The sequence below is a fragment of the Lissotriton vulgaris genome, chromosome 3_1 (assembly GCF_964263255.1).
Source record: "Lissotriton vulgaris chromosome 3_1, aLisVul1.2, whole genome shotgun sequence".
NCBI classification, from domain to species: Eukaryota; Metazoa; Chordata; class Amphibia; order Caudata; family Salamandridae; genus Lissotriton; species Lissotriton vulgaris.
This window is the reverse complement of record NC_141689.1, coordinates 946004325-946027053: the sequence shown is the minus strand read 5'-3', so window position 1 is coordinate 946027053 and position 22729 is coordinate 946004325. Positions and strand designations below refer to the sequence as shown.

General features: G+C 45.7%; 1 protein-coding gene across 2 annotated transcripts in view; it reads right to left on the bottom strand.

Moving 5' to 3' along the window:
* AGTPBP1 (ATP/GTP binding carboxypeptidase 1) overlaps positions 1-22729 on the bottom strand; it is a 1139154-nt gene that overhangs the window by 366497 nt on the left and 749928 nt on the right. For both annotated transcript variants that reach the window (XM_086961295.1, XM_086961296.1), the window contains exons 15-17: positions 14512-14595; positions 12096-12182; positions 11865-12013 (exon numbers count right to left, since the gene is read on the bottom strand). In XM_086961295.1, coding sequence (XP_086817421.1) covers positions 11865-12013; positions 12096-12182; positions 14512-14595 — 320 coding nt within the window. The remainder of the gene's footprint in view (positions 1-11864; positions 12014-12095; positions 12183-14511; positions 14596-22729) is intronic.

The following is a 22729-nucleotide window of genomic DNA, read 5'->3' as shown; positions in this document are numbered from 1 at the left end:
GTCCCCCGCATCCGAAGAGCGACCTCCGGTGGCAGATCGTTCTCCCACCTCGCCGCCAAGACCTTGAACACCCTCCCCATACGGCAGACCCAAGACCTGTTAACCTTCAGAAGACTCCTCAAGACCTGGCTATTCGAGCAGAGCAGCATCCCTCCCCCCCCCCGTGCCTTGAGACCCTCACGGGTAAGTAGCACGCTTTACAAATGTCCTGATTGATTGATTGAGTCCAAATACACAGAAAGAGTTCTTTCTTTTGTTCACAATAAGTGCAGGGTCATCTAAAGGCACTTTCCTCAGTACACTGTAAAAAGTCATTTTAGTGATAGATCAAAATGTGTAATTAAAATTAAAGGATAAGCAGAAGCAGCAATAACAACACTGATTATAAGCAAAAGCTGCCATAGAAGAAGAGATCATAGGTCTTACTAATTAACTACTTAATAGTATTCCTTTAATTGACCCCAATGGCATTAAAGGCCAAGTCGGCCCACTTGGAATGCAGAGCATGTGACCTTCAAGCCTCTGGGAACACACTCAGGCCATTGAGCTATTTTATCTGGTTTACAGCTTTTATGTCAAGGTCTTTACCCTGCAGGACGTGACCTCACGTCTTTACCATGCAGGCCTTTTTTTGACCCTTTACCATGCTGCACTTTACCACACAGGTAGAATTTTTTTAATTACATAATTATGTCATTTAAATAAAGCGGTGGGGCTAAGGGTTAGTGGATGAGTTAGTGTACAGAGTAGTAAATGTTGCAAAGGGGTTTTTAGGTTTCAGGGTGGGTAAGTATGCAAAAGTAGTGGTTTTAAGGTTGTTTAGGGTTCAGGGATGGGTAACGGTATGTGTATTAAGAGGGTTTCAGGGATCATGGGATATGTAAGGATATGGGTTAGTAAGAGATTTAAGGCTTTTTTTAGGGTTCAGGGATGGGTAAGGGTATGGGTAGAACAAGTTGCTCACCATAGATAATGCCTTACCTGGTAGACACTCTATCTAGCTGCCAATTCCTTACCTTAGAATTATCCCCAGGCGTCAGACTGGTGTCAGAAATGTTTTCATTAGCAGTACCCTTGCGCGCCTGTAGGTGGGGTCGTTCGAGTTTGTGTGGCGATGTCTGTATCGTAAGTGACATTCACAGTGCCTATATAGGTGCCACCTAGGGGCACTGATGTCGGTTTCTTTTCGCGACAGTCTAGACTAGAAGCATGGAGCAATTAAGTACAATGACCACTGTTGTGAAAAACTAGGGATCTGAAAGCCCTGCCCCTAAAAATCCATTTAGAGAGTGGAAAAGGTGGGTGTGTCGGTAAGAAATCTATGGCTACAAAGAGTCGTTACCAGATAAGGCGTTCCCGAAGAGAAGTAACTTGTTCATTTGCTAGAGACTTCTAGCTGCAGATTCCTTACCTTAGAATAGATACCCAAGCAATACCTCTGTGGAGGGGGTCTGTGGACCAATTTCATACGAGGATGTCCTGCAGAACTGAACAGGTGAAGTACCCATCCCTACGGATCTGGCGGTCCAGACAGTAGTGTTTGGTAAAAGTGTGCAAGGAAGTCCATGTTGCAGATTGGAAAATGTCAGGACTGGAACTTCGTGAACTAACACAGTTGTTGCTGGTTATGCTCTGGTGGAATGATCACATGAACCCAGAGGGGGTTGCTTTTTAGTCAATGCGTTGCAAATTTTTATACAGAGTACGATGCAACGTGAGGTGGTCCTTTTCGATACAGCCTATCCCTTCTTCACTCCGACATGCCCCACGGAAAGGTGGTAGACCACCTGGAACTCTCATGTGCGATCAAGGTAGAGCAATAAAGCTCTTTGTGAGTCCTAACAGTGAAATTGCTCCTCTTATTTAGAGGGATGAGTTGGAGCATAAAAAGTAGGCTGAGTGATGGATTGTTCTACGTGAAATGGAGTGATCCCTTTCATAAGAAAGGAAGCTCTCATGCTAAGCACCAGTTTGTCTGGGTAGATGTTGAGATAAGGAGGCTTGGATGACAAGGCCTTAAGCTCACTGATCCTCCAGGCAGATGTTAATGTAACCATGAAGGCTGTATTGATGGTAAGGAGTGGGCAATTGTGCAGAGGCTCGAAGGGAGCGCATATAAGGAAAGTGAGGACAAGATTGAGGTCCCGCAAAGGGAGAAGGTGGAAACAAAAGTTGTAAATCTTTCAGAAACTTATTTACAATAGGGGATTTGAAGAGGGAAGGCTGATCAAGCAACCGCAGAAAAGCTCGGAGAGGCAACCCTTCAGAGTACCCAGAGGAGAGCCCTGCTGGGCAATTTAAAGGATGAACAAGAGGGTAGAAAGGGGATCAAGTTCTTTTTCTGTACACCATGCCACAAATTTTGCACAACAGCAGGCGTAAACCATCTTGGTGGAGGGACGTCTTGCTGCCATGATAACGTCTCAGACTTCGGAAGGAAGGTTGAAAGCTGTCAACTGTTGCTGCTCAATCTCAATACAAGAAGGCGAGCGTTGACAGGTTTGGTTGGAGAACCCTCCCCTTCTGCTGCAACAGAAGATCCTCCAGAAGAGGCAACCTGATTGGAGGCCTAATGGCCATGCTCAATAGCTCAGTATACCAGACTCTACGTGCTCAATCCGGAGCCACAAAGATGAATTGGGCTGGGCATTCATGATCTTCTTGAGAACTCTGAGCAGGAGTGGTATGGGTGGAAAGGCGTACAGGAAACTTGAGCTCCACTCAGGATGAAAAGTGTCTCAGAGTGAGAGTTGCCTTGAAAACTCCAACGTACAGAACTGCTGACATTGCATGTTCTCGTCTGTGGTGAGCGGATATAAACAAGGCTCTCCCCACTGCTGAAGGAGACCTGACCTTGCACAACCTCCAGATGGAGACACCATTTCTGATCCGCGAGGCCTCCTCAGATGAATTTGTCCGCTCTGGCGATCAGAGAACTCGCCAGATGTTGAACCACCAGGGAAATGTCCAGAGACACCGGGCCTCTTGACAAAGGGTCCACAACCCCACACCACCCCGCTTGTTGCAGTAACACATGGTGGTGTGTTGTCAGTGAACACCTGCACCTGCCTTCCATGGATGGAGGGAAGAAAAGTTTTCAATGCTAAACAGATAGCTCAGAGCTCCAACAGATTGATGTGGAGTCCGGATTCCGCCGGAGACCAGAGTCCTCTGATCTCCACCTCTCCCAGATGGCCGCCCCATCCCAGGAGTGATGCATCTGTCACTACTGTGCGATCTGGTTCGGGAAGGGTGAGGGTTTTGCCACGCATCCAATCGTGTTTTATTAACCATCACTGCAAATATTTCACAGTTCCCTCCGAGATCTGGACCCAAGTAAGAGATTCCCCTGGACCTTCAGATCCCACTGCAGAGCCTGCATATGCCAACGGGCATGTGCCACCAGCAGGATGCCGGAGGCCAAGAGGTCCAACAGCCTCAGAGTCTGGTTGAAAGAAATCCAAGATAGAGGCTGAACTATCAGTATCATAGCCTGAATACCCTGGACTCACTATTTGAAAGGATAGGCCTAAAACTGTATTGTGTCCAGAACAGCTCTAATGAAAGAGAGCCTCAGTCAGGTGTGACTTCAGCACTTTGATAGTGAACCCCAGTGAATTCAGGAAGTCCGCCATAGTCTGGAGGTGTGAGACAACAACCCATGGCGAGCCAGCATTTAGGAGCCAGCCGTCTAGAGAGGGTAAGACTCACACCCCTGATCTCAGCAGATGAGCTGCAACCACCACCATTACCTTTGTGAACACTCGAGGGGCGCTGGTGAGGCCAAAGGGTAGCACAGCGCACTAAAAGTCCTCTGTGTCATCCTGAATCGCAGGGGGGGCCTGTGGGCAGGCAGGACGGGAATATGGAAATATGCATCCTGCAAGTCCAGCACACCCATCCAGTCTCCTGGGTCCAGGGCAGATAGAACCTGAGCAAGAGTGAGCATTTTGAACTTCTCCTTCTTGATGAAAAAGTGAGCACAGGTCTAGGATAGGATGAAGGCCTCTACCCTTCTTGGGCACCAGAAATAGAGGGAATAACAACCATGACCCACTCTCGCCAGCACTCTCTCAATGGCTTCTTTGGCCAAAAGAGCAGTCACTTTTAGTAGGACGAGAGATAGGTGGTTCTCCGTCAGCCTGTCATAAGTAGGTGGCATGAAGGCAGGGGTAGTCTCGAAGGGGATGGACTCGCCATTTTGGACAATCTGCAAAACCCATCTATCCAATGTTGTGGACTGCCAGTGGGGCAGGTGATGGCGAATTCTGCCATGGTAAATAGGTAGACTAGGAAGGTTTGGAGGCGGAAGCTGCTGGGTGGGTGGTGAATTGACCCGAACGCTGGCCACCCGACGCACGGGGCTGGTAGGTACCATGCCCATGCCTAAGCAGAAGATGAAAAGCTTATACACCTCGGTGGCTGGGAGGGTAAAGGCGATGCTGCGAGCCCCTTCCGTGGCCACGAAAGGAGCGAGCAGCAGATTGAGGGTGACCAGGGGGCTATGGAAATGCCCAAGGAAGGGGCCGCAGCCCTGCTGTCATTAAATCACTCCAGCGCTGAATCCGCCTTGTCTCAGAAGAAATGGGAGCCATCAAAGGGCATGTCCATGAGTGATGTCTGGACTTCCCCAGAAAAGCCAGTAGACCTCAACCAGACATGGCAGGGCCACTGTAGATGAAACTGCTCTGTCTAGTGAGTCGGGGGTGTCTAGTCCACATCAAATGGTGAACTTATTATTATTATTATTATTTAAGGATTTGTAGAGCGCCTGGTGACCCGAAGGCATCCCCGCGCTGTGAACTGTAGGATGGCTCAGAAGGGGGGAGGGTAGAGTTGGACTCACTAATTGGGGAATAGCAGCGTTTTAAGTTGTTTGCGGAAGGCCAAATATGAGGGTTCCATTCGCAATCTGCGGGGTAGCTGGTTCCACCGAGTGGCAGCTTTAACAGAGAAGCGACGGCCTCCGGTACGTGATCTCCTAAACTTAGGGACATTCGCCAGATGTTCGTTGTCCGACCTTAGGGATCTCAAAGCTTTATACGGGGTGACCATTTCTTTAAGAATGGCTGGGCCTTGTCCGTTCATGAGCTTATGGGCGATACACATAGCCTTAAACTCTATTCTCTCCCGCACTGGTAGCCAGTGGAGTGTTTTAAGGGCAGGTTTTGCAGAAGACCTAGAGGGGAGCCCAAGCAGCAGACGAGCGGCAGCGTTTTGAGTTCGTTGCAACTTTCCCAGGGTAGATTCCGGGGCTCCCAGGTAGAGAGCGTTACTATAGTCCAGGCGGGCCAGAACCAGTCCCTGGATCAGTAGCTTCCTGGAGAGGGGGGGAAGGAGGGGGAGAATCTTGCGGACCGACCGCATAAGTCCAAAACTTAGCTGCATCCCTCCTGTCAGCAACAGCCTGGGAGAGCATAGCCCGCCCTCCTCCAGGACCGTTGGCAGCACCTGCGCAACTGTATCCAAAAAGCGTGGGAATAGCGGCCCAAGGGGTATGTGGTGTTCACCAACCGCAATGCCAGGGTGATGGAAGAAAAAATTGTCTTGCCTAAATTGTCTAGCCTCTTGGATTCCCAATGCAGTGGGAATGTGCCAGGATTTACATATGAATTGGAGGCTTGGACTACCAAGCTCTCCAGGGTAGGGTGTTACGTGAGAAATTTGGAGTCTTATGGAGGGAGGCGGTAGCGGAGGGCAATTGTCCTGTTCACAGAAGCCTGTATTGGGCTTGGAACAGGGCCCAAATAGGACAGCAGTGAGAGAAGCAGTTCGGAAGGGGACACTCCCGGTTGAAGCACTTCCATCAAGACATTAGTCTTCTTGACTGCCACAAAGGACCTCAGCTGCCCTCAGCACCACCATTGCTAATGAAGCTGCCTCCACCTGTAGCCACGGTAGGGGAGAAAGCTTGCCAGTCCAAAAGTGTCCAGTTCACTGGCTTCACACAGATCCCCACACCAGTCCATGGATTCATAAGGCTAGTATTCTCCAGGGTCTAGTGACCCCCTCCCATTTTTCCCCGCGTCCTAGCCCATAGGAATAGGGCTCAGGGTCCGGCCTGGAAGGCATGGCTCGAGTAGGCGTGAAAGTATGCTTCAGGCAATGCCCCTCTGACTGATGCCAGAGTTGGGGCTGTAAATGATAATGGTGTTGCTGGTGGGCATCAGTGGTGCCGGGAGTGTCAGCCTCAGGACCACAAAGTCAACATGATTTTGGCCCTTTGTGTACCCAAGTAGGCTGATCCGCTATTGATGGTAATTTTCCGAAGCGTATAGCCATTAATTGCTTTTTCAGGTAAATAGGAAATGCTGTGTTCAAATAATGGGCTGGTGCAAGTGCCTTGTAATTGTTGATCACCATACAGGCATGCGACCTTGTCCTGAAGATGTATTTGTCAGTTAGTAATGAGTGAGTTTTTGCTACTTTATTTATTACTTGTTTGAAGGATTGGTAAGGTAGGTTTTTGTTCCATAAATCGTTTGTACAGGTTATAGACAAGGATTTGTTTAGATATTGATTATTGGGTGATTTTCTGTTATCTTCTACTTCGGTCCAGAGGGCTTTATTAATTGGTGATGTGGCAGCATACAGTTTCAACCGGTACCAAAGCTTTACAGTAGCATATATTTGCCCTATTTTTTCATTAATTAGGCCGAATTCTAGATAAACCTGTGCCGGAGAAGCTGATCGTTTTACCTGAAAAACTTTTTTATATGTGGACACTATTAGTTGGTTTAGAAGCTCTGCATCTTTGCTGTAAAAAAGTGGCACTGGAATATGTTATCGTAGGGAGAATATTTCGCCGTCATCACCGCTAGTAGAGGTTTGTATGTTGGGCCTTTCAACATTTTTGCCAGTTGACTGAATGCGAATACAAGTGCACCAGTTCTCCGAGTCATATACTTTTTTTGCTCCTTGTGGTTTTGAAGATTGTCAAATCCCAGATATTTATAGATCTTTACTTCCTCTTATTGACTGCCATTAAGCCAGATGATCTGTTTGCATCTCTGTTGACTTCCAATCACCATTGTTTTAGTTTTTAATGTATTTATTTCTAGTTTGTTCTCTGAGATGTAGTCTGACATTTCATTTGAAACCCTTTGAAGGCCGATGTTTGTTAGACTCATTAAAACCACATCGTCGGCATACAAGAGGTGCATGAGTACCAGCCCTCCAAGTTTTGGCGGATGCGAGTTAGTGCTGTCTAGCCTCTGAGCAAGGTCGGACAAAAACAAATTAAGGAGATATGGCACCAATACTCAACCCTGTTTGAGGCCTTTTATCGTATTTAGCTTTCTTGATATTCGGGTGCCGTCTCCTATCTTGAGTCTTATCCATGTATTTCAGTAGAATAATAGTATCCCCTGTAGTATCCTTTCGGGAATGTTCCAGGTTCGCTGTTTTTTCCAAAGGAGGTGACGGTCTACCATGTCAAATGCCACCTTTAAATCTATGAAACAGAGGTAAAGTTGTTGTTTACTCTGTTTACTTTTATTTGCCATCAAGGATAGGGATAAGATATTTGATATTGTCCCTATACCATGCCTAAAACCTGTCTGATTAACTGGAATAGGATTAAGGTTGTCTGTCCATTCCTTAAGGTCTTCCAAAATGAGTGTGGCGTGATATTTGGCTGTGACGTCCAGGAGTGCAATTAGCCTGTAGTTTGATATATTCATGCTATTTCCACATTTATAAATAGGTGTCAGTATCGAGCCTTGCCAATTCGGTGGGATACAATTTGAGAGCACGATTTCCTTGTATAGTTTGAGTAAATGCTTGCTCCAAAAAGACGGATCATTTTTAAAAATGGCTTGAGGGATTCCATTAGGCCCTGGAGCGCCATCTCCTCTGCCTTTCTTTATTATGTGTTGTATTACGTCAACTAACATGGAGGACTCACATATCTTTGCTTTTGAAGAGTTGGTGCCATTTTTTACCGGAGCTTTGGGTTTTTGCTTCCATTGGATTAGGGCATGGGGCCTTTTTTTCTCTTCTGTGACTTTTACAGTTCACTCCTGCGTTGTTGTGTCACTAGCTCATTGTATAATGGTTCGATGTATTTTTTCCTGAAGGTGCTCCTTGGGCTTTGCCTCTAACATGTCATGGGTTGCTGTTTCTGTAAACTTTGTGGATAGAAATCCAGCCCACTTATGTTCTGGAATATTTGATGATAGCTCATTCACTGGTCGTTATAATTTATTTATAATTTTCCAAAATGTGTTTGAGTACGTTTTCTTAGCACTACAAAGCAGTTCAGCCCAGAATTTATCTCTGCTTGCTCTTTTTTCTTCCCACTGCTGTTTTTCCTCAAATGACGTACCTTGTCCCAGGCTACTTGGTCATGACAAATTGTTTTAGCCTCCTAATGGCTTTTTTGAGTTGGTTTTTCAAATCTCTTAATCCTTTTGATGGTTTTTGAGTAGATTAATTTCAGATTGTTTGATTTTTGTTCTGTTGTTGTCTGATTGTCATTGATGTTGTGAGATCCGGGGTAACTTTTACCCAAGCTTGGATTTTGTTTGAGGCCTCTAGTTCACTAGCCATTATCATCATCTTTAACTTGGTCTGAAGTGTATCTATCCTTTCTTTTGACCATTTTAAGCGTTTTAGGTCAATTGTATGGATGCTTCCTTCTATTATTGTATTTGCTTGATGTTTGGCGATCCATCTGTAGATTGCTGGAGCCCGACTGGCACCGGAACCACCGGTGTGGATCCGGTGGGAGCCCCTCGCAAACCTGTGGGGTCCAAAGGTGAGCAAGAGGGAATGGGCCACTCAAATATGAGGCGCATGGCCTCGTAAAACTCTTGAAGTTGAGCAGGTATCGCTACCCCTCCTGGAAACACAGAGAGGCGCAGTCGGCCAAGACGCTGGCTCAACCATGGAGTGATGCTCCCTCATCTTGTTGTTTTTGTGGGGCCGAGACTTCGCTTAATGGCTTGGAGTAAAATTATGTCCTCTGACTCCGCAACCGTTCCGGGTACCTTCCTCTCGACGGGGATACATGGCGTCGTAGTCAGTACAGGCCTTCATGTCTCATTTGAAGCATCAGAGGTAAACAAGGTGCAGGTTCGTCACCGACATCTGATGGTGACACCACCACTGGGCTTGAAGCCTGTCTTCTTTGATGACATTTCTGCCACAACAGGCGTAAGACTTCTTTTACAAAACATCGAGAAATCAAAGTCAAAAATGTGACTAAAAGGTAGCTCTTCCCAAATCTGCTCTTACTGGAGCAGAAAGAAAAGAACCAATGTCAGCACACCTAGGTGACAGCTACATAGACACCATAATCATCACTTCCGGTGCGGACAAAGCCACTCGGAGCCGAACAACAAGACCTACTGGCACGCAGGAGTACTGCTCACGAAAACATTTACGGATCCAGTCTGATGCCTGGGGATAATTTTAAGGTAAGGAATCTGCGGCTAGAAGTCTCTATCAAATAGGGATGTTTAGGCTTCAGGGATGGGAAGAGGCACAGGGTAGTAATGGGTTTACAGAGGGGTTTAGGGCTCAAGGATGGTTAATAAAGGGTTTCTTCAAGGTTCAGTGATGGATAACAGTACAGGGCATTTTTATTGTAGAGGCATTTTTATTGTACAGCATGCATATCAATCGGTATGTGGTAAAAAGGTATTTTTTGGGCTCACGGCTGAGTAACGGTACAGGTTTGTAAGGGTTTACAGGTGAGTTTAAGGTTCAGGGATAGGTATGAGGTAAATGCAAAAGGGTATCTGAGAGAGAACAATACCATATATGTTTAAAATATGTATTTATTTTTAAAAAGGGAGAGGTGGGTGTTCTCTCTCACCAAACCAGATGGACAGAGGGACTGACACACATAACTAAGCCCTGCTTTGTATTACAATACCAGGTAAAGGTCAACCCGATGTATTGTAATGCATGTGCTTAATTCCTTTCTCTATGTCTCTCCTATTGCATCCAGTGGAATTATTCAGAGGTTTGGGATGAGACTTTACTTGAAGGAACCATTGCTCCCGAATTAGCACTGAGCCCTGGGGCTAACTGCAGCCACCAACAGAGGGAAAGGGGTTATTTAACCACAAAATACTCCTCCCTAAAGACCTATCACCAGGTCTCAATAAAGGATTTCTTCTTGAATTATTGCTACATTTGGCAGGCTTTCCTCTTCTGACAGAGGTTTATGCTTAATGCTATTCTGTTTTAAAGCCACAAGCCTCTAACTGAATAAATGTGACAAAGAGACCAGACCTATTACTTCAATTTCGCAAAGCATGAGATGGGTAGGCAAGAGGCAGAGAAAGTAGAATGACATAAAATGAATGTAATCAATGTGTAAGCCCATTGCACCTAAAAAGATTTTCGAGATAGTCAAAACAATGGTATGGTCATAATTTCTAAAGCGCAAACGTACACCCTGAAGTTTCTTGGTGCTGGTGAAAGCTACAGATCCCAGTAAGCATGGCAGGTCCAGGCCTCCGTGAAGTAAAGCTTTAACTGTAGAAATTTGTGCTTGACAACATAGTTACAGGTCGGATTTCCAGTGGGCCATCAGCTTTTCTAAGGTTGATTAAATGAATATCAATGAACTGGGTGACAATAAATATCTGGTGGTGGCATCGGAAAACTACTCAGAATGAACAGCGCTCTTTAAACTCACCAGTTTGTTATGTAAATAAAGCACAGAGCCAGCCTAAAGCCACGAAATTAGTGTCTGACGTATAACAACTGGTAGGATTTTAACCAGTGGCAATGTAAGGAATGAAAAAAAGGACCCACTTCTTTTTTATTCCTGACTCAGGGGATCACTAGCTTACAATACATTCATAAGGTGACAAGAGTGTCAGTTTGCCCTTCAGAAAAAGAGTAAGTATTCCAATAAATGGAATGGTGAAGAGCCACATTTCTGAATGTAAGGACGATGGACCCCGAAGAAGGCCTAGTTAGCGCCAATGACATTAATTAGTATTTTATCTGACTTTTATATGCCAATCTTGCTGCAAAGTTGGAAGCTTTCCACCACCACCAGCAACTGTGTCACACCAGAGGCTCTAAGTAAACAGTAAAGATGACATGGAGAATTCTTTGAAAACAAATGGGATGCTAGGCAGAGGTGGAAGGGAGGAAGAGAAATTGATTGATACCTTTTTTCAAGAAAGACCTGAACCAGGCAACAGTGGACAATATATCAAAACACTGTGTTAGAATGTGAACACTGTAGCCAGGGTAAAGAGGGCCAGGGGCTGTGAAACTGCTGCCCTATGCATTTAGCTGAATGTCATCCAGACCATTACTTCTTTAAAAGTAGAGGAATATTAACTAACAAGTTCCTAAGATTAGGACCAACAGAGGGGAGCAATCTTTAGCACCCATACCAAGCAGAGGTCAAAAGGAGAGTCAGACTTAAGGCTCATCCTGATCCCAAATAGTTAGTTGAGAGAAAACAAACTAGGAGTTTACACCCTCAGAAGAAATCAATAGGTAGGAGGGAAGACAGTCATTTGGTTTGAAGATTAATTATTTAGCAAACACAAAGGTCTCAAGAGACTAGAAAGCTTTAGGGAGACTTGAAGGTTAGTTCTTTGCAATGCATGTTCTCGGCATTCAGTTATTTTTAGAGCTGTAAATGTGCACTTTGTTATCACTTTGTTAGACCTGATACATTATAATGGTTATATATGGAGGATAATTATTCTGTGGATGTGTAGTTGTATCTTTCTGTGCACACCTGTATTAGTTCTTTTATGATTACTTGTTTCAAGTGTTGCACTGTTATTATTTTGTGTGACACCATAAAGCTGTGCTAAGGTGTGGCTTTGTGCAAAGTATAGATATTTCAGTCAACAGTACCCCAAAAATTAGCTAGCGCTTACCATAGTTAAACTGACTGTTGGACTTTTCACAGTTGATAATATTGAAGCGGTATCCAATTCCTGGCCGCATTCCACTCACTTCGAAATAAAACCACTGATGATAATGGTTACTGTTTATATCGGAATTTAGAATGAGGTCATATTCATACCTAGAAATGTACATAAAACATATTGCTTAGTAATTCATTTTAAATGTATGTCATGTTTAATTATAACATAAATGCAACTTACTTCCTAATCTGAATAGCCTTCCGGAGATTTCCAGATTCAAATTTAGAATTAAATTTCAAAATCTCACTCTCTTCTAGCACAGGACAGCTAGAAAAAAATATATATGCAGGTTACTAGGCGTTCACAATTTGTTCAATTAAGATGTTTCTGAGATTTAGTGGTCAGTTAATGACACATGAAAAATCCTATAAAAGCGCTCAATAATATCTGGCATACGTTTTGCTAATTTAAGAGGTCCACAGATCACTGAAAGTCAAGCAGAAATAGCACCAGAAATGCTCAGTATCGCTTAAAATTGGGTATTAACCACGTGTGTAAAATAAAACTAACAAATGCCAATGGGGCACGGAGTTTGGGGAAAATACATCAATTTATTTATTTTTAAACAATCATAAATTACAAAATTGAGACGATCTGAAAAGCTTAACAAAAATTACAAAACAAATGAATAAATGAAATTAAAATTCAAAATGTAGTGAGAAAATAAATTGCAATGTTACATGTTCTGGTGACATTTAGGTAACGTTTTAAAATGGAGCTCTTTGTACTAGCAATTCAACTTTTGTCAGACAGACAGGATACACATTCAACCTAATGTTAGGGAATAGAAAGTGTACATGTTGAGCACGTACCTCTGGACAGATTTACATACCAATTGCTAGTACTATCTGCACAAAACGATGACAACCAGAATTCATCATAACAAGCAACACAGTGAAGGTAAAAACCAGTTAGCAAAGAGTGGAACAGCAAACGCACTAGGCAAAGCGGCATCTAGAAATGTCTAACATACTCAACAACTAATAACAGAGTGTTTGCCAACAGATGGTTAGACCAAACCGCTTGAAAAATCTATGTGGACCACAAACATTGCTCAAAATTGAACGCAGCCTTCAAAGTGTTGCAAATATCACTGTATGAACAGAAAAGGCATGCCTCAAAGTAGGATGTGATGCTGCAGTGACGTGATCAGCTGCACAGATCCTTTGAGAACACACCTTGGGCTTCAACCTGGGATTTCAGAATTTTTTGGGGGGTATGTGTCATGGGGTGCAAGCAAAAGACGGAACAGAAAGTGGGCATGGGTTTCTTCCTGAGTAGATATCAGTTACTTGTAGCACTCATAAGTTAGACTCTTCTACAAGAATGGCTGCCGTATTATGTTATGAAAGCGCACTATCACCTGCAACGATATCCTGGCGCTGAGCAGGTGTGTGTGTCTGGCACCAAAGAAACACATTTTAGTTCTATTAAAAGCTCAAATGAAAATGTACCTTTGTTTTGTAGTATCCACCTTGGTACTTTGAAGAGATCTAGCCTGGAATTTTCCACCATTTCACATAGTCACACAATACATGTTCCCAGCCTAACAATGGAAATTCCCTTTTAGTGGCGAATCCCCCTGGGCAGAGAGGGTTACTGGGCAGACAAGATGGTTCTTAGACTTGGCCAAGGACAACACTACTTAGCATTCTTCGCAGTGCATTGGAACCACGATCAGTGGTTAGAGTTACCCTAAAACATGAAGTGTGTCACAATTACCAGAGCCTGGCATTGGAATCTACGGGGACTACACTAAAAGGAGTTCATTCACGTTTAGAGGCATTCAGAAGCTATAAAGAGGGCTCAGCTAGATTACATCTGCTCCCATTGGGCTTTTTAACCCTAGACAGAGGTTTTTAAAATCGGATATGAAAAGTGAAAATACAACCAACATAAATATAGGCACCAAAAAAACAATTTCAAAAAGATTGTAGGGCTATAGTGTCAAAAGAAGTTGGCGCATACCCACAAAACACTCGCAGAGTAACACAGTGCTGGTTTTCCTTGCTTTTTTATGCATGTAAATGATGTACTGTGAAAAAACTGGAACGGGTTTGTGCTTTACATTTACTACAGCTTTTTTGAGCCCTCTGCATCGATGTAAACAATGGAGAAAATTAGGCACCCATTTTAAATGTAACGCTTCTTAGGAGATGAGCACAAATAGTGTGTACTCCACTAAGGTTGTGCACGTAGTTATCATCAAATTCTACCTACTGGTAATTGACAATACACAAACCAGAGACACAGCTGACCACATTCAAATAAAGCACCAAAACACATTCTGTGATAACTATTACCCATGAACATCAGTTTATATAGACCACATATCACAACCGCATGCTTGGTGCAAAAAAAAATTGTGTAGTAGTGTTTTTGCTACATCAGTTTACAGCTATGTGTGATTAGGCACTTATGCAGCTTTATCAGAGACCCTTAATGTTAAACAAGCACAGAAGTGTGTCAGATAACTTTGTTTCGTAGAGGGGTTACTAGACCCTGACACTAGAACAGTGATATTGGAAAATGATAATTATTCCACTTTTTTCTTATGGTAAAAATTCCAAGAATACAAAATATCAAATATACCAACCTTGGATTATCGAGATCGTACACAACTCTATCTATGATATCATTTGGATGAATCATCCGCTCTATATCTTGGGAAATCTTGTTCCTGGAATCAGAAGTTAAAAAAACATGTGAGTTACCTCTGCCTTCTTCTAATAATGTGCAGTAAATCACTCATAGTTGCCTTTCAGTAACTAACAATTTAGCTAAAGCAAGCCATTTCCTTATAATTATCTGGAAGGCTTTCCCCCACATAAATTACGAAAACTCTGTGTGGTTTAGTCCACAGATGAACTACTAACTTAGATCAAAATGTGTCGTAAAATATTTATAGTCATTACAACAGCCTGTCACCGAAACTATGAGCTTGATATTGTCTTTTTGTATCTTGTAGCACTACTAATCTTCATCAAGCGGCGATTCATATACAATTTTTACTATGCAATTAAAATTAAAACACACTTTTATGCGCCTAAATTCATCACTGGTCATGATTGAGGTAATGCTGAAGCAAAGACAGATTAGTGAAGTAGTAGGAGTAAGAACTCCCCTTTCCAACCACAACAGATTGCAGAGCTTCCAAAGAGCATATTGCAGGTGCTATTATTAACTTTAAATACACAGGCTAATAGCTTCTTATGCATTTGTATAATTAAGCAGAATTTAAAGTTATGTGTCTAAAATGTACATAATGAATGCAAATGTATCCTTGAGGTGACTATTGAATGTTTTCACCAAAGGGGATGATGGGCGGAGTGTTGAACATTGCAAGGACTCACCCCCAGTTAACTGATCTGGGTTTAATCCATCATCATTCTTTAGCTCACTCCGCCACCCCAGTTCAGACATGGCCATATGCCATGTCTGAACTGGGGTGGCGGAGGGAGCTAAAGTATGATGATGGTTTAAACCCAGATCAGTTCACTGAGGGTGAGTGCTTGCAATGTTCAACACTCCGTCCATCATCCCCTTTGGTTTTGCTTTGTTCGCCCTAAGTTGGCAGGGTATGCCGAGACGTGGGTCCCTTGCTCACTTTGTCACTGGATTCAAGCTAGCCTGGCTGATGAGGGCAGATTAGCCTGAAACGGTCCCAGGATGCTTGTTTACGGTCCAGGGAAGACATGGCTTGACAGTTCGGGCTGGACTGTTCCCATGAGGCACATGGTCCGACGGATTTGCATATGGCCATGTCTGAACTGGGGTGGCTGAGTGAGCTAAAGAATGATAATGGATTGAACCCAGATCAGTTGACTGGGGGTGAGTGCTTGCAATGTCCAACACTCCGTCCATCATCCCCTTTGGTTTTGTTTTCTTCACCCTAAGTTGGCAGGGTATTTCCAGACGAGGTCCCTTTGGTTTTGCTTTGTTCGCCCTAAGTTGGCAGTGTATGCCAAGACGTGGGTCCATTGCTAACTTTGCCCCTGGATTCAAGCTAGTCTGGCTGATGACGGCTGATTAGCCAGAAACCGGTCCCAGGAAGCTTGTTTCCGGTCCAGGGAAGTCACGACTTGGCAGTTCGGGCTGGACTGTTCCCATGAGACACAGGGTCAGACTGATTTGCAAATGGCCATGTTTGAACCGGGGTGGCAGAGTGAGCTAAAGAATGATGACGGATTAAACCCGGATCAGTTGACTGGGGGTGAGTGCTTGCAATGTTCAACACTCTGTCCATCATCCCATTTGGTTTTGCTTTATTGAATGTTTTCTGCAGGTTGTCAATGTCAGCTTCACATTTAATTCAAATACTATCAATGAGGAAGTCAAGTGACCCATAGTATACCCTGCAGTTAAAGCCGATCAGTAGGCCCTTGTAATATCACCATTTATACTTGTTAAGCTTCCACCTAACATGAGAGTATGAATCAAACAAGTTCAGTAACACATTATCTGGTAGAGACTTAATCCAGCCAAAGATTCCTTACCTTAAAATTATTCCCAGGCGTCAGACTGGATCTGGAAATTTTCTTGAGCAGTACTCCTGTGTGCCAGTAGGTGACATCGTTCAGATCCACGTGGAGCGTCCGCGCCAGAAGAGACGTGCATGGTGCCTCTGTAGGAACCACCCCAGCATTCAGATATCAGTTACTTTTGGTGACTGTCCATGACAGGATTAGAGCCACAAAGTACACTGACCACTGCTGTGGAATACTAGGGCCCTTAAAGAGGAAAGCCCTGTACCTAGAAATCCGTTTGCAGAGCGGGGAGGATATATGAGTCAGTAGGGAATCTGAAGCTAGATAGAGTCTCTCTACTAGATAAAGTGTTACCGAAGATAAGTAACTTGTTCATCTGATAATGACTTTAGCTGCAGATTCCTTACCCTAGAATAGATACCCAAACAACACCTCTCCCGAGGTGGTTCTGTGGACCAGTTTCAAATGAGGCAGTCTGTCAGGGCTGAACGGGCAAAATGCCCATCCCTACGGACCTGATTGTTTAGAAACTAGTGCTTGGTAAATGTTTGCAGGGAAGCTTGCATTGTTGCCTGGCAGATGTGCAGTACTGGAACTCTTGTGCTAACCCAGTGGTTGCAACTTTAGCCCTGGTGGAATAACCATGGAAATCCTCACAGAGAGATTTTGATACAGAGCATGATCCATTAGGAGATTATCCTTTCCTTTCCATCCTTTCTTTGCTCTGATATACTCCATGAAGCGTTGGTCATATACCTGCAACTCTTGTGTGTGGTCATGCTAGAAAGACAACGCTCTTTTTTTGTCCAGACTGTGGAGTCGCTCCTCCTTCTTGGAGGGATGAAGCAAGGCGTAAAAAGTAGGCTGAGTGATGTATTGGCCTACGTGAAAGGGAGTGACCACTTTCGGGAAAAGGAAGCTCTTGTACGAAGCACTAATTTATCTCAGTAGATGTTCAGATAAGGAGGCTTGGATGACAAGGCCTGAAGCTCACTAACCCTCCTGGCAGATGTTATAGCCACATGAAAGGTCATCTTGACGGTAAGAAGCCGGAGGGGATAGTCTTCAGAACTGACATGATTGCTTTCTCTCCTGGCCGTGGTGTTTAATTAAACCAATTGTTCCTGTTTTGACAAACAACTTTTGTCTTTCATTTTTACAAGGTAAATTCACATTCGAGCAACAAACCTTTCAGAAACCTATTTACAATAGGGGATTTGAAGCAGCATGGCTGATCAGGAAACCACAGAAATGCTTAACTAGCAGAGATAAAGCCCTTCAGCTTGCCCAGAGCAGAGCACTGCTGGGTAAAGAAAAGAATAAAGAAAGAACCTGAGGGTGGTGCAGCGGAAAACCGAGGAAGATGGGAGCTCACTAAGGCAGCTCCGTCACCAGTTGCAGTAATCTGCACGTTTATCTGACAGCCATCTTGGCGATCTTTAAGCCTGTGCCCTGCTAGCACTGTGGCGGAGATGTGTGCGGTAGCTGGAAGGCTACGCCACCCGTCAGGTGAAATAGCAATGCGGCCTGAAAGACCGAGCGGAGCTGCGGCCTCAATTTACCCATTTGGGCAGGGGAAGTGTGGGTCGGCCGCTAAAATACCCGCCGGCTGTGGGTGCTCCCGGTGGCGCACCGCTCCACTGGACCGAGATCTGGAACTAACCGCAGACTGAGATGCACAGCCTGTTATGAGCTGCAGGTGTGGATTGCTGTGAGCCGTGACAGCTGCCTGTGGAGCGGTCAAGTGTGGGCGGCACACCAGAGAAGTGAGTCCTTGAGCTTCCCTAAGAGTTGATTTCTGCTGAGTTGCACTGCCACCACCCACCCCCCGTACCGCTGGTGAAGTGCTGCTGGAGACCCTTGGCTGGCCATTACCTCCTTGAGACCTTACCTGGGCACCAAGAGAAACGAGCTGTGCACCATACCGACGGCTGGGTCTTTGGCAGGGGCGGTGGGTGGGTAGAGGGGGGCTGCTGCCACCCCAATGTTGTATCTGCTCCTGGCTCTGCTGTTCCCTGTGAGCCTGGGGCTTATTAGGCAAACTGCTCTCCGTGACAGGCATTTGCGAAGGCTGCTGCCCATGAAGCCGTTGGAGGTGCTTGTGCAGTGCGCTCCCCGAAAGCGAGGTGGTGCCTGGCCCCTAATCCATTGATGGAGTAGAGTCAAGCGGCACCGGTCTGGTGGTGTACATCCCTGACCGACCGGACTCTGTGAGCTGCTAGACAAGAAGTGAGAGGCGCGCTGGTAGAGAGGCTGCTGTGAGACTCCCTTGAGACAGCGGGCCTGTTGGAACCTGGACTGGCCCTGAAGGGTGAAACGCTGCACTGGTGACACCTCGAGTCGCGCTGCAAGGAAACAAGGTGGTTCGGGCACATTGTGTATTTGCTGGAAACCCAAGGGACAGTGCTGCCGTGCCAGGGAGGAGTGGAGCTACACTGGGCCTTACCAACGCCTGTTTGGGAAGGGCCTTCATTTATCGAAACTTGAGAGAAGAAGGCTGTGACTCTTTCAGCTCCTGTAGGCTCGCGCTGCTGATTTGCGCGTGATTGTGGCACTCGGTGCATTTTAGTGTAATATTTTAAAATCGCCGAATTTTGTTTAAATAATTGCTGATTATTGCCCCTCACTTGCACCATAAAAACAACCAAATCACCGCTGTTTGGCGGGTCCCGTGAACTCCCCTCGAACTTTTTGGAGGCGCCATTTTGGATTGGGCTGGCTGGGTTGCTTGGAGGTCGCCATCTTGGGGCAGCATAGGAGGAGGTAGGCGGGATCCTACGAAGCCTATTTAAACCTGCCTCATGCTAGCGCGCAGCGTTTGCGCACAGCGGACTTGCCGTGGGCGCGCCGGAGGCTCGCCAGAGGCGAGCCCATCTACACCCATCCACGACCAGATGGGACTCGGGGCCAGATCCTCTGGTCCCAACACCAGGTATAGCAGGAAGGAAATGATGGACCTACATAGAGGTAACCTGCAGCTAGGACATGACTGTTTACAAAGGTTACGAAAGGAGGGGTTGCTGAACCTCTCGCTGACACAGGAGGGGAGGAGATACAGGAAAACAAAAATAGAAGTCCCTTTCGGTCTTCTAAATACTCGGTCACTCCAGAAACATAATCTGGAAGTGTTCACCCTGTTACAGGAGGGTGAGCTAGACATCCTAGGGCTAACGGAGACGTGGTTAGAAGAGTCATCCACGCCAGATGTGGTGGCCGCTCTTCCCCCCCAACTACCTGGCTTTTTGCCAAAACCGGCCAAAGGACCAAAGAGGTGGAGGGGTGGCGCTTTTGTTTAACAGTCGCTGGAAGGCTGAAAGAATCTGTGCTGAGTGTTATGGGGGCGCAGACATCTCAGGGGTTAAATTTGAGCTAGGCACTGAGTGTTTGGTTATTCTGTTGGTCTATCGGCCTCCACGGGCTACACCGGATTTTATGGATAACTTCGTTGAGCTGACATATGACCTCAGATCCCGTTACAAGGATATGTTGGTGATGGGAGATTTTAACTTCCATTGGGAGACCATCCCCAAAGAAGGACAGGCTCTCGTTTTAGAGGAAGCATTAACTGCGTTGGGGATGTCACAACAGGTGGCTGGGCCAACGCACATAAAGGGCCACACCCTGGACTTGGTATGGTCAACTGAGCCAGGCTCAAGGGTGGTAACTGGGAGCCCTTGTGCATGGTCCGATCAATACCTTATTAGGGGCCAGAGAGTGGTGTCTAAGGGTGGAGGGAAACCTATGGCCACCTGGAAAATGGTAAGGAAATGGAATTCAATAAATGAGGTGGAATTGGTAACTAATCTACGAAATGCAGTATCCCATTTGGGTCAAGATGCTGATGTCGAAGTAGTCTGTCATAAGGTAGTTGATAAATTGAAAGCCGCCATTGAAATTGTGGCACCAGCTAGAAAGGTGAAAATGGTGGGCAAAGGAGCAGGAGCACCTTGGTTCAACGACTCTCTGAGAGCTAGGAAACAAGCTCTTCGGAAGGCGGAAAGAGCCTGGCGAAGGGACTACAATGTGTCGGCACATGTATTGTATGGGCAGGAGCTTGCTACATACAAGAGAGCGATCCTTATACAGAAAGCAGACTTCTTCGAGACCAGGATTGCTATGGCCCAAAACCCCCAGAAAGAAATCTTTAAAGTGCTCTCTGAACTAAGGAAGAACAGAGAACAGAAGCCCGAGTTTTCTCTTGAGGATTGTCATAAATTCCTTGAATTCTTTACCAACAAAATTGAGGAGCTCTTGTTGGAAATCTCGCGCTCCCCTGTGTTAGAATGCCCACTGCAAATTACTCCTTGTAGACCTAAAATTCAGGTCCTTATGAACAGTATACCTCTAGTTAAGAAGGAGACGCTAGCTAACCTAGTAGGGAAGGTGAAGTCAAGCTCCAAGGTGGACCCCTGTCCCCCTAGCGTGTTTAAGCAAGCCATGCCAGGGATGGAGGAGGATGTGTTAAACCTCCTAAACAAATCACTGGAAATGGGACTGGTTCCAACCATGCTTAAAGAGGCACGGTTGATTCCATTATTCAAAAAACCTGGAGCGGATGTTAAGATTTTAAAATACTTCAGACCCTTTTCCCAGTTACCGTTCTTGGCGAAGGTACTAGAACAGCATGTATTGACACACCTCTCCAAGCATTTGGAGACCAATGATCTGTTGGAACGTAATTAAGCTGGTTTTAGGGTACATCACAGCACGGAGCTGGTGATGGTCTCTATCTTGGATGAACTAAGATGCAGAGCTGATAAAAAAATCCCCGGGGCCCTGGTGCTGCTTGATCTCTCAGCGGCTTTTGACACGGTGCGTCACAGTCAACTGCTGTCGCGTGTGAGAGATCTAGGCATCGGGGGAACCGCACTAGGCTGGCTTACTTCCTTTCTGCAGGATAGATCGCAGAAAGTACAGCTTTCAGACCTAGTATCAGCAGCAGCGGCCATCACCTGCGGAGTGCCGCAAGGGTCGGCGCTCTCGCCGCTCCTTTTTAATATCTATCTCCAGCCCCTGATTTCAGCGCTTAACCAAATGGATTGTCAGGTCTATAATTACGCTGACGACACACAGATCATCATCCAAATAGAGGACACTCCAGGAGCCCAAGCACGCTTGCATAACATTCTGAGATACACAGTAAACTGGATGACTGCCAACTCCCTGAAGATCAATCCTGACAAAACAGAGGTGCTGCCAATTACCACCGTAGGCAGCCCTTGGCACGATGGATTTTGGCCCAGGGAGTTGGGCAGGACGCCAGTTCCAGCTACTGTGGTAAAAAGCTTGGGCATCCTTATTGATGGCAATCTTACCATGGGAAAGCAGGTGTCCTCAGTGGTGGGTACATGCATAGGCCTCCTTAGGCAACTTCGTAAAATCTCTAATTTACTGTCCTTTTCTACTCTAAGGAGTGCAGTGACAGCTATGATTCTGGGGCGACTGGACTACGGAAATGCGCTATATTTGGGTCTGCCCCAGCAACAACTGTCGAGGCTTCAAATTGTGATGAACGATGCAGCAAGATTAATCTACAGGAAGCCCAGGAAGGCACATGCTTCTCCGCTCCTGCGCCAGCTGCATTGGTTCCCGGTTAGACAGAGGGCATTGTTCAAAGGCCTGTGCATCTCCCATAAGGCTATCTATGGCAACGCACCGAACTACATTAAAAGTAGATTATTGAATTACAGTTCAGGAAGAGCATTGAGGTCTTCAGAGGCTACGCTTCTGACTAAACCTCGCTATCGTCTGTCAACTCAGGGCGGTCGAGCTTTCTCTACTTTGCTCCCGGCAGCATGGAATAAACTTCCACCAGATCTCCGTAAGGAACCAAAGCTGCTGTTATTCCGTCGGATGCTAAAAACAATACTGTTTCAAGAAGCCTGGGGAGAGTTGTAGGGGTGCTGTCTGTTCTATGGAGTTGTCTGTTTGCCTGGTACAAGCGCTTAGAGACCCCCGGGTGATAATGCGCTATATAAATTGAAATAAATAAATATGAGCAAGAGTGTTTAGCTAGGACTTGTGACCCTGTCCAGGGGTCCAGAGGGAACCAGAGCCCAGGCAACTCTAAGCTGCTCTACTCTCTACTTCATGGGACCCGGACTGCGGGGTAAAGCTACATGACCACAAAGCCGCTGACTCACAGTTTCTGTAAGAGGAGGGGGACACGCTGGAAGAAATCTGACAGGCTGTGTTGGGGACCTGTGAGCACCAGCTGGCAGGCAGCGGTGAGTATCCCGATGTCCACTCCACCCCACGCTGGTGCCATCCTGCCTCCACCAATGGAATGTCAGGTAGGCTAAACAAACGGGCCCCTACCAAACAAAA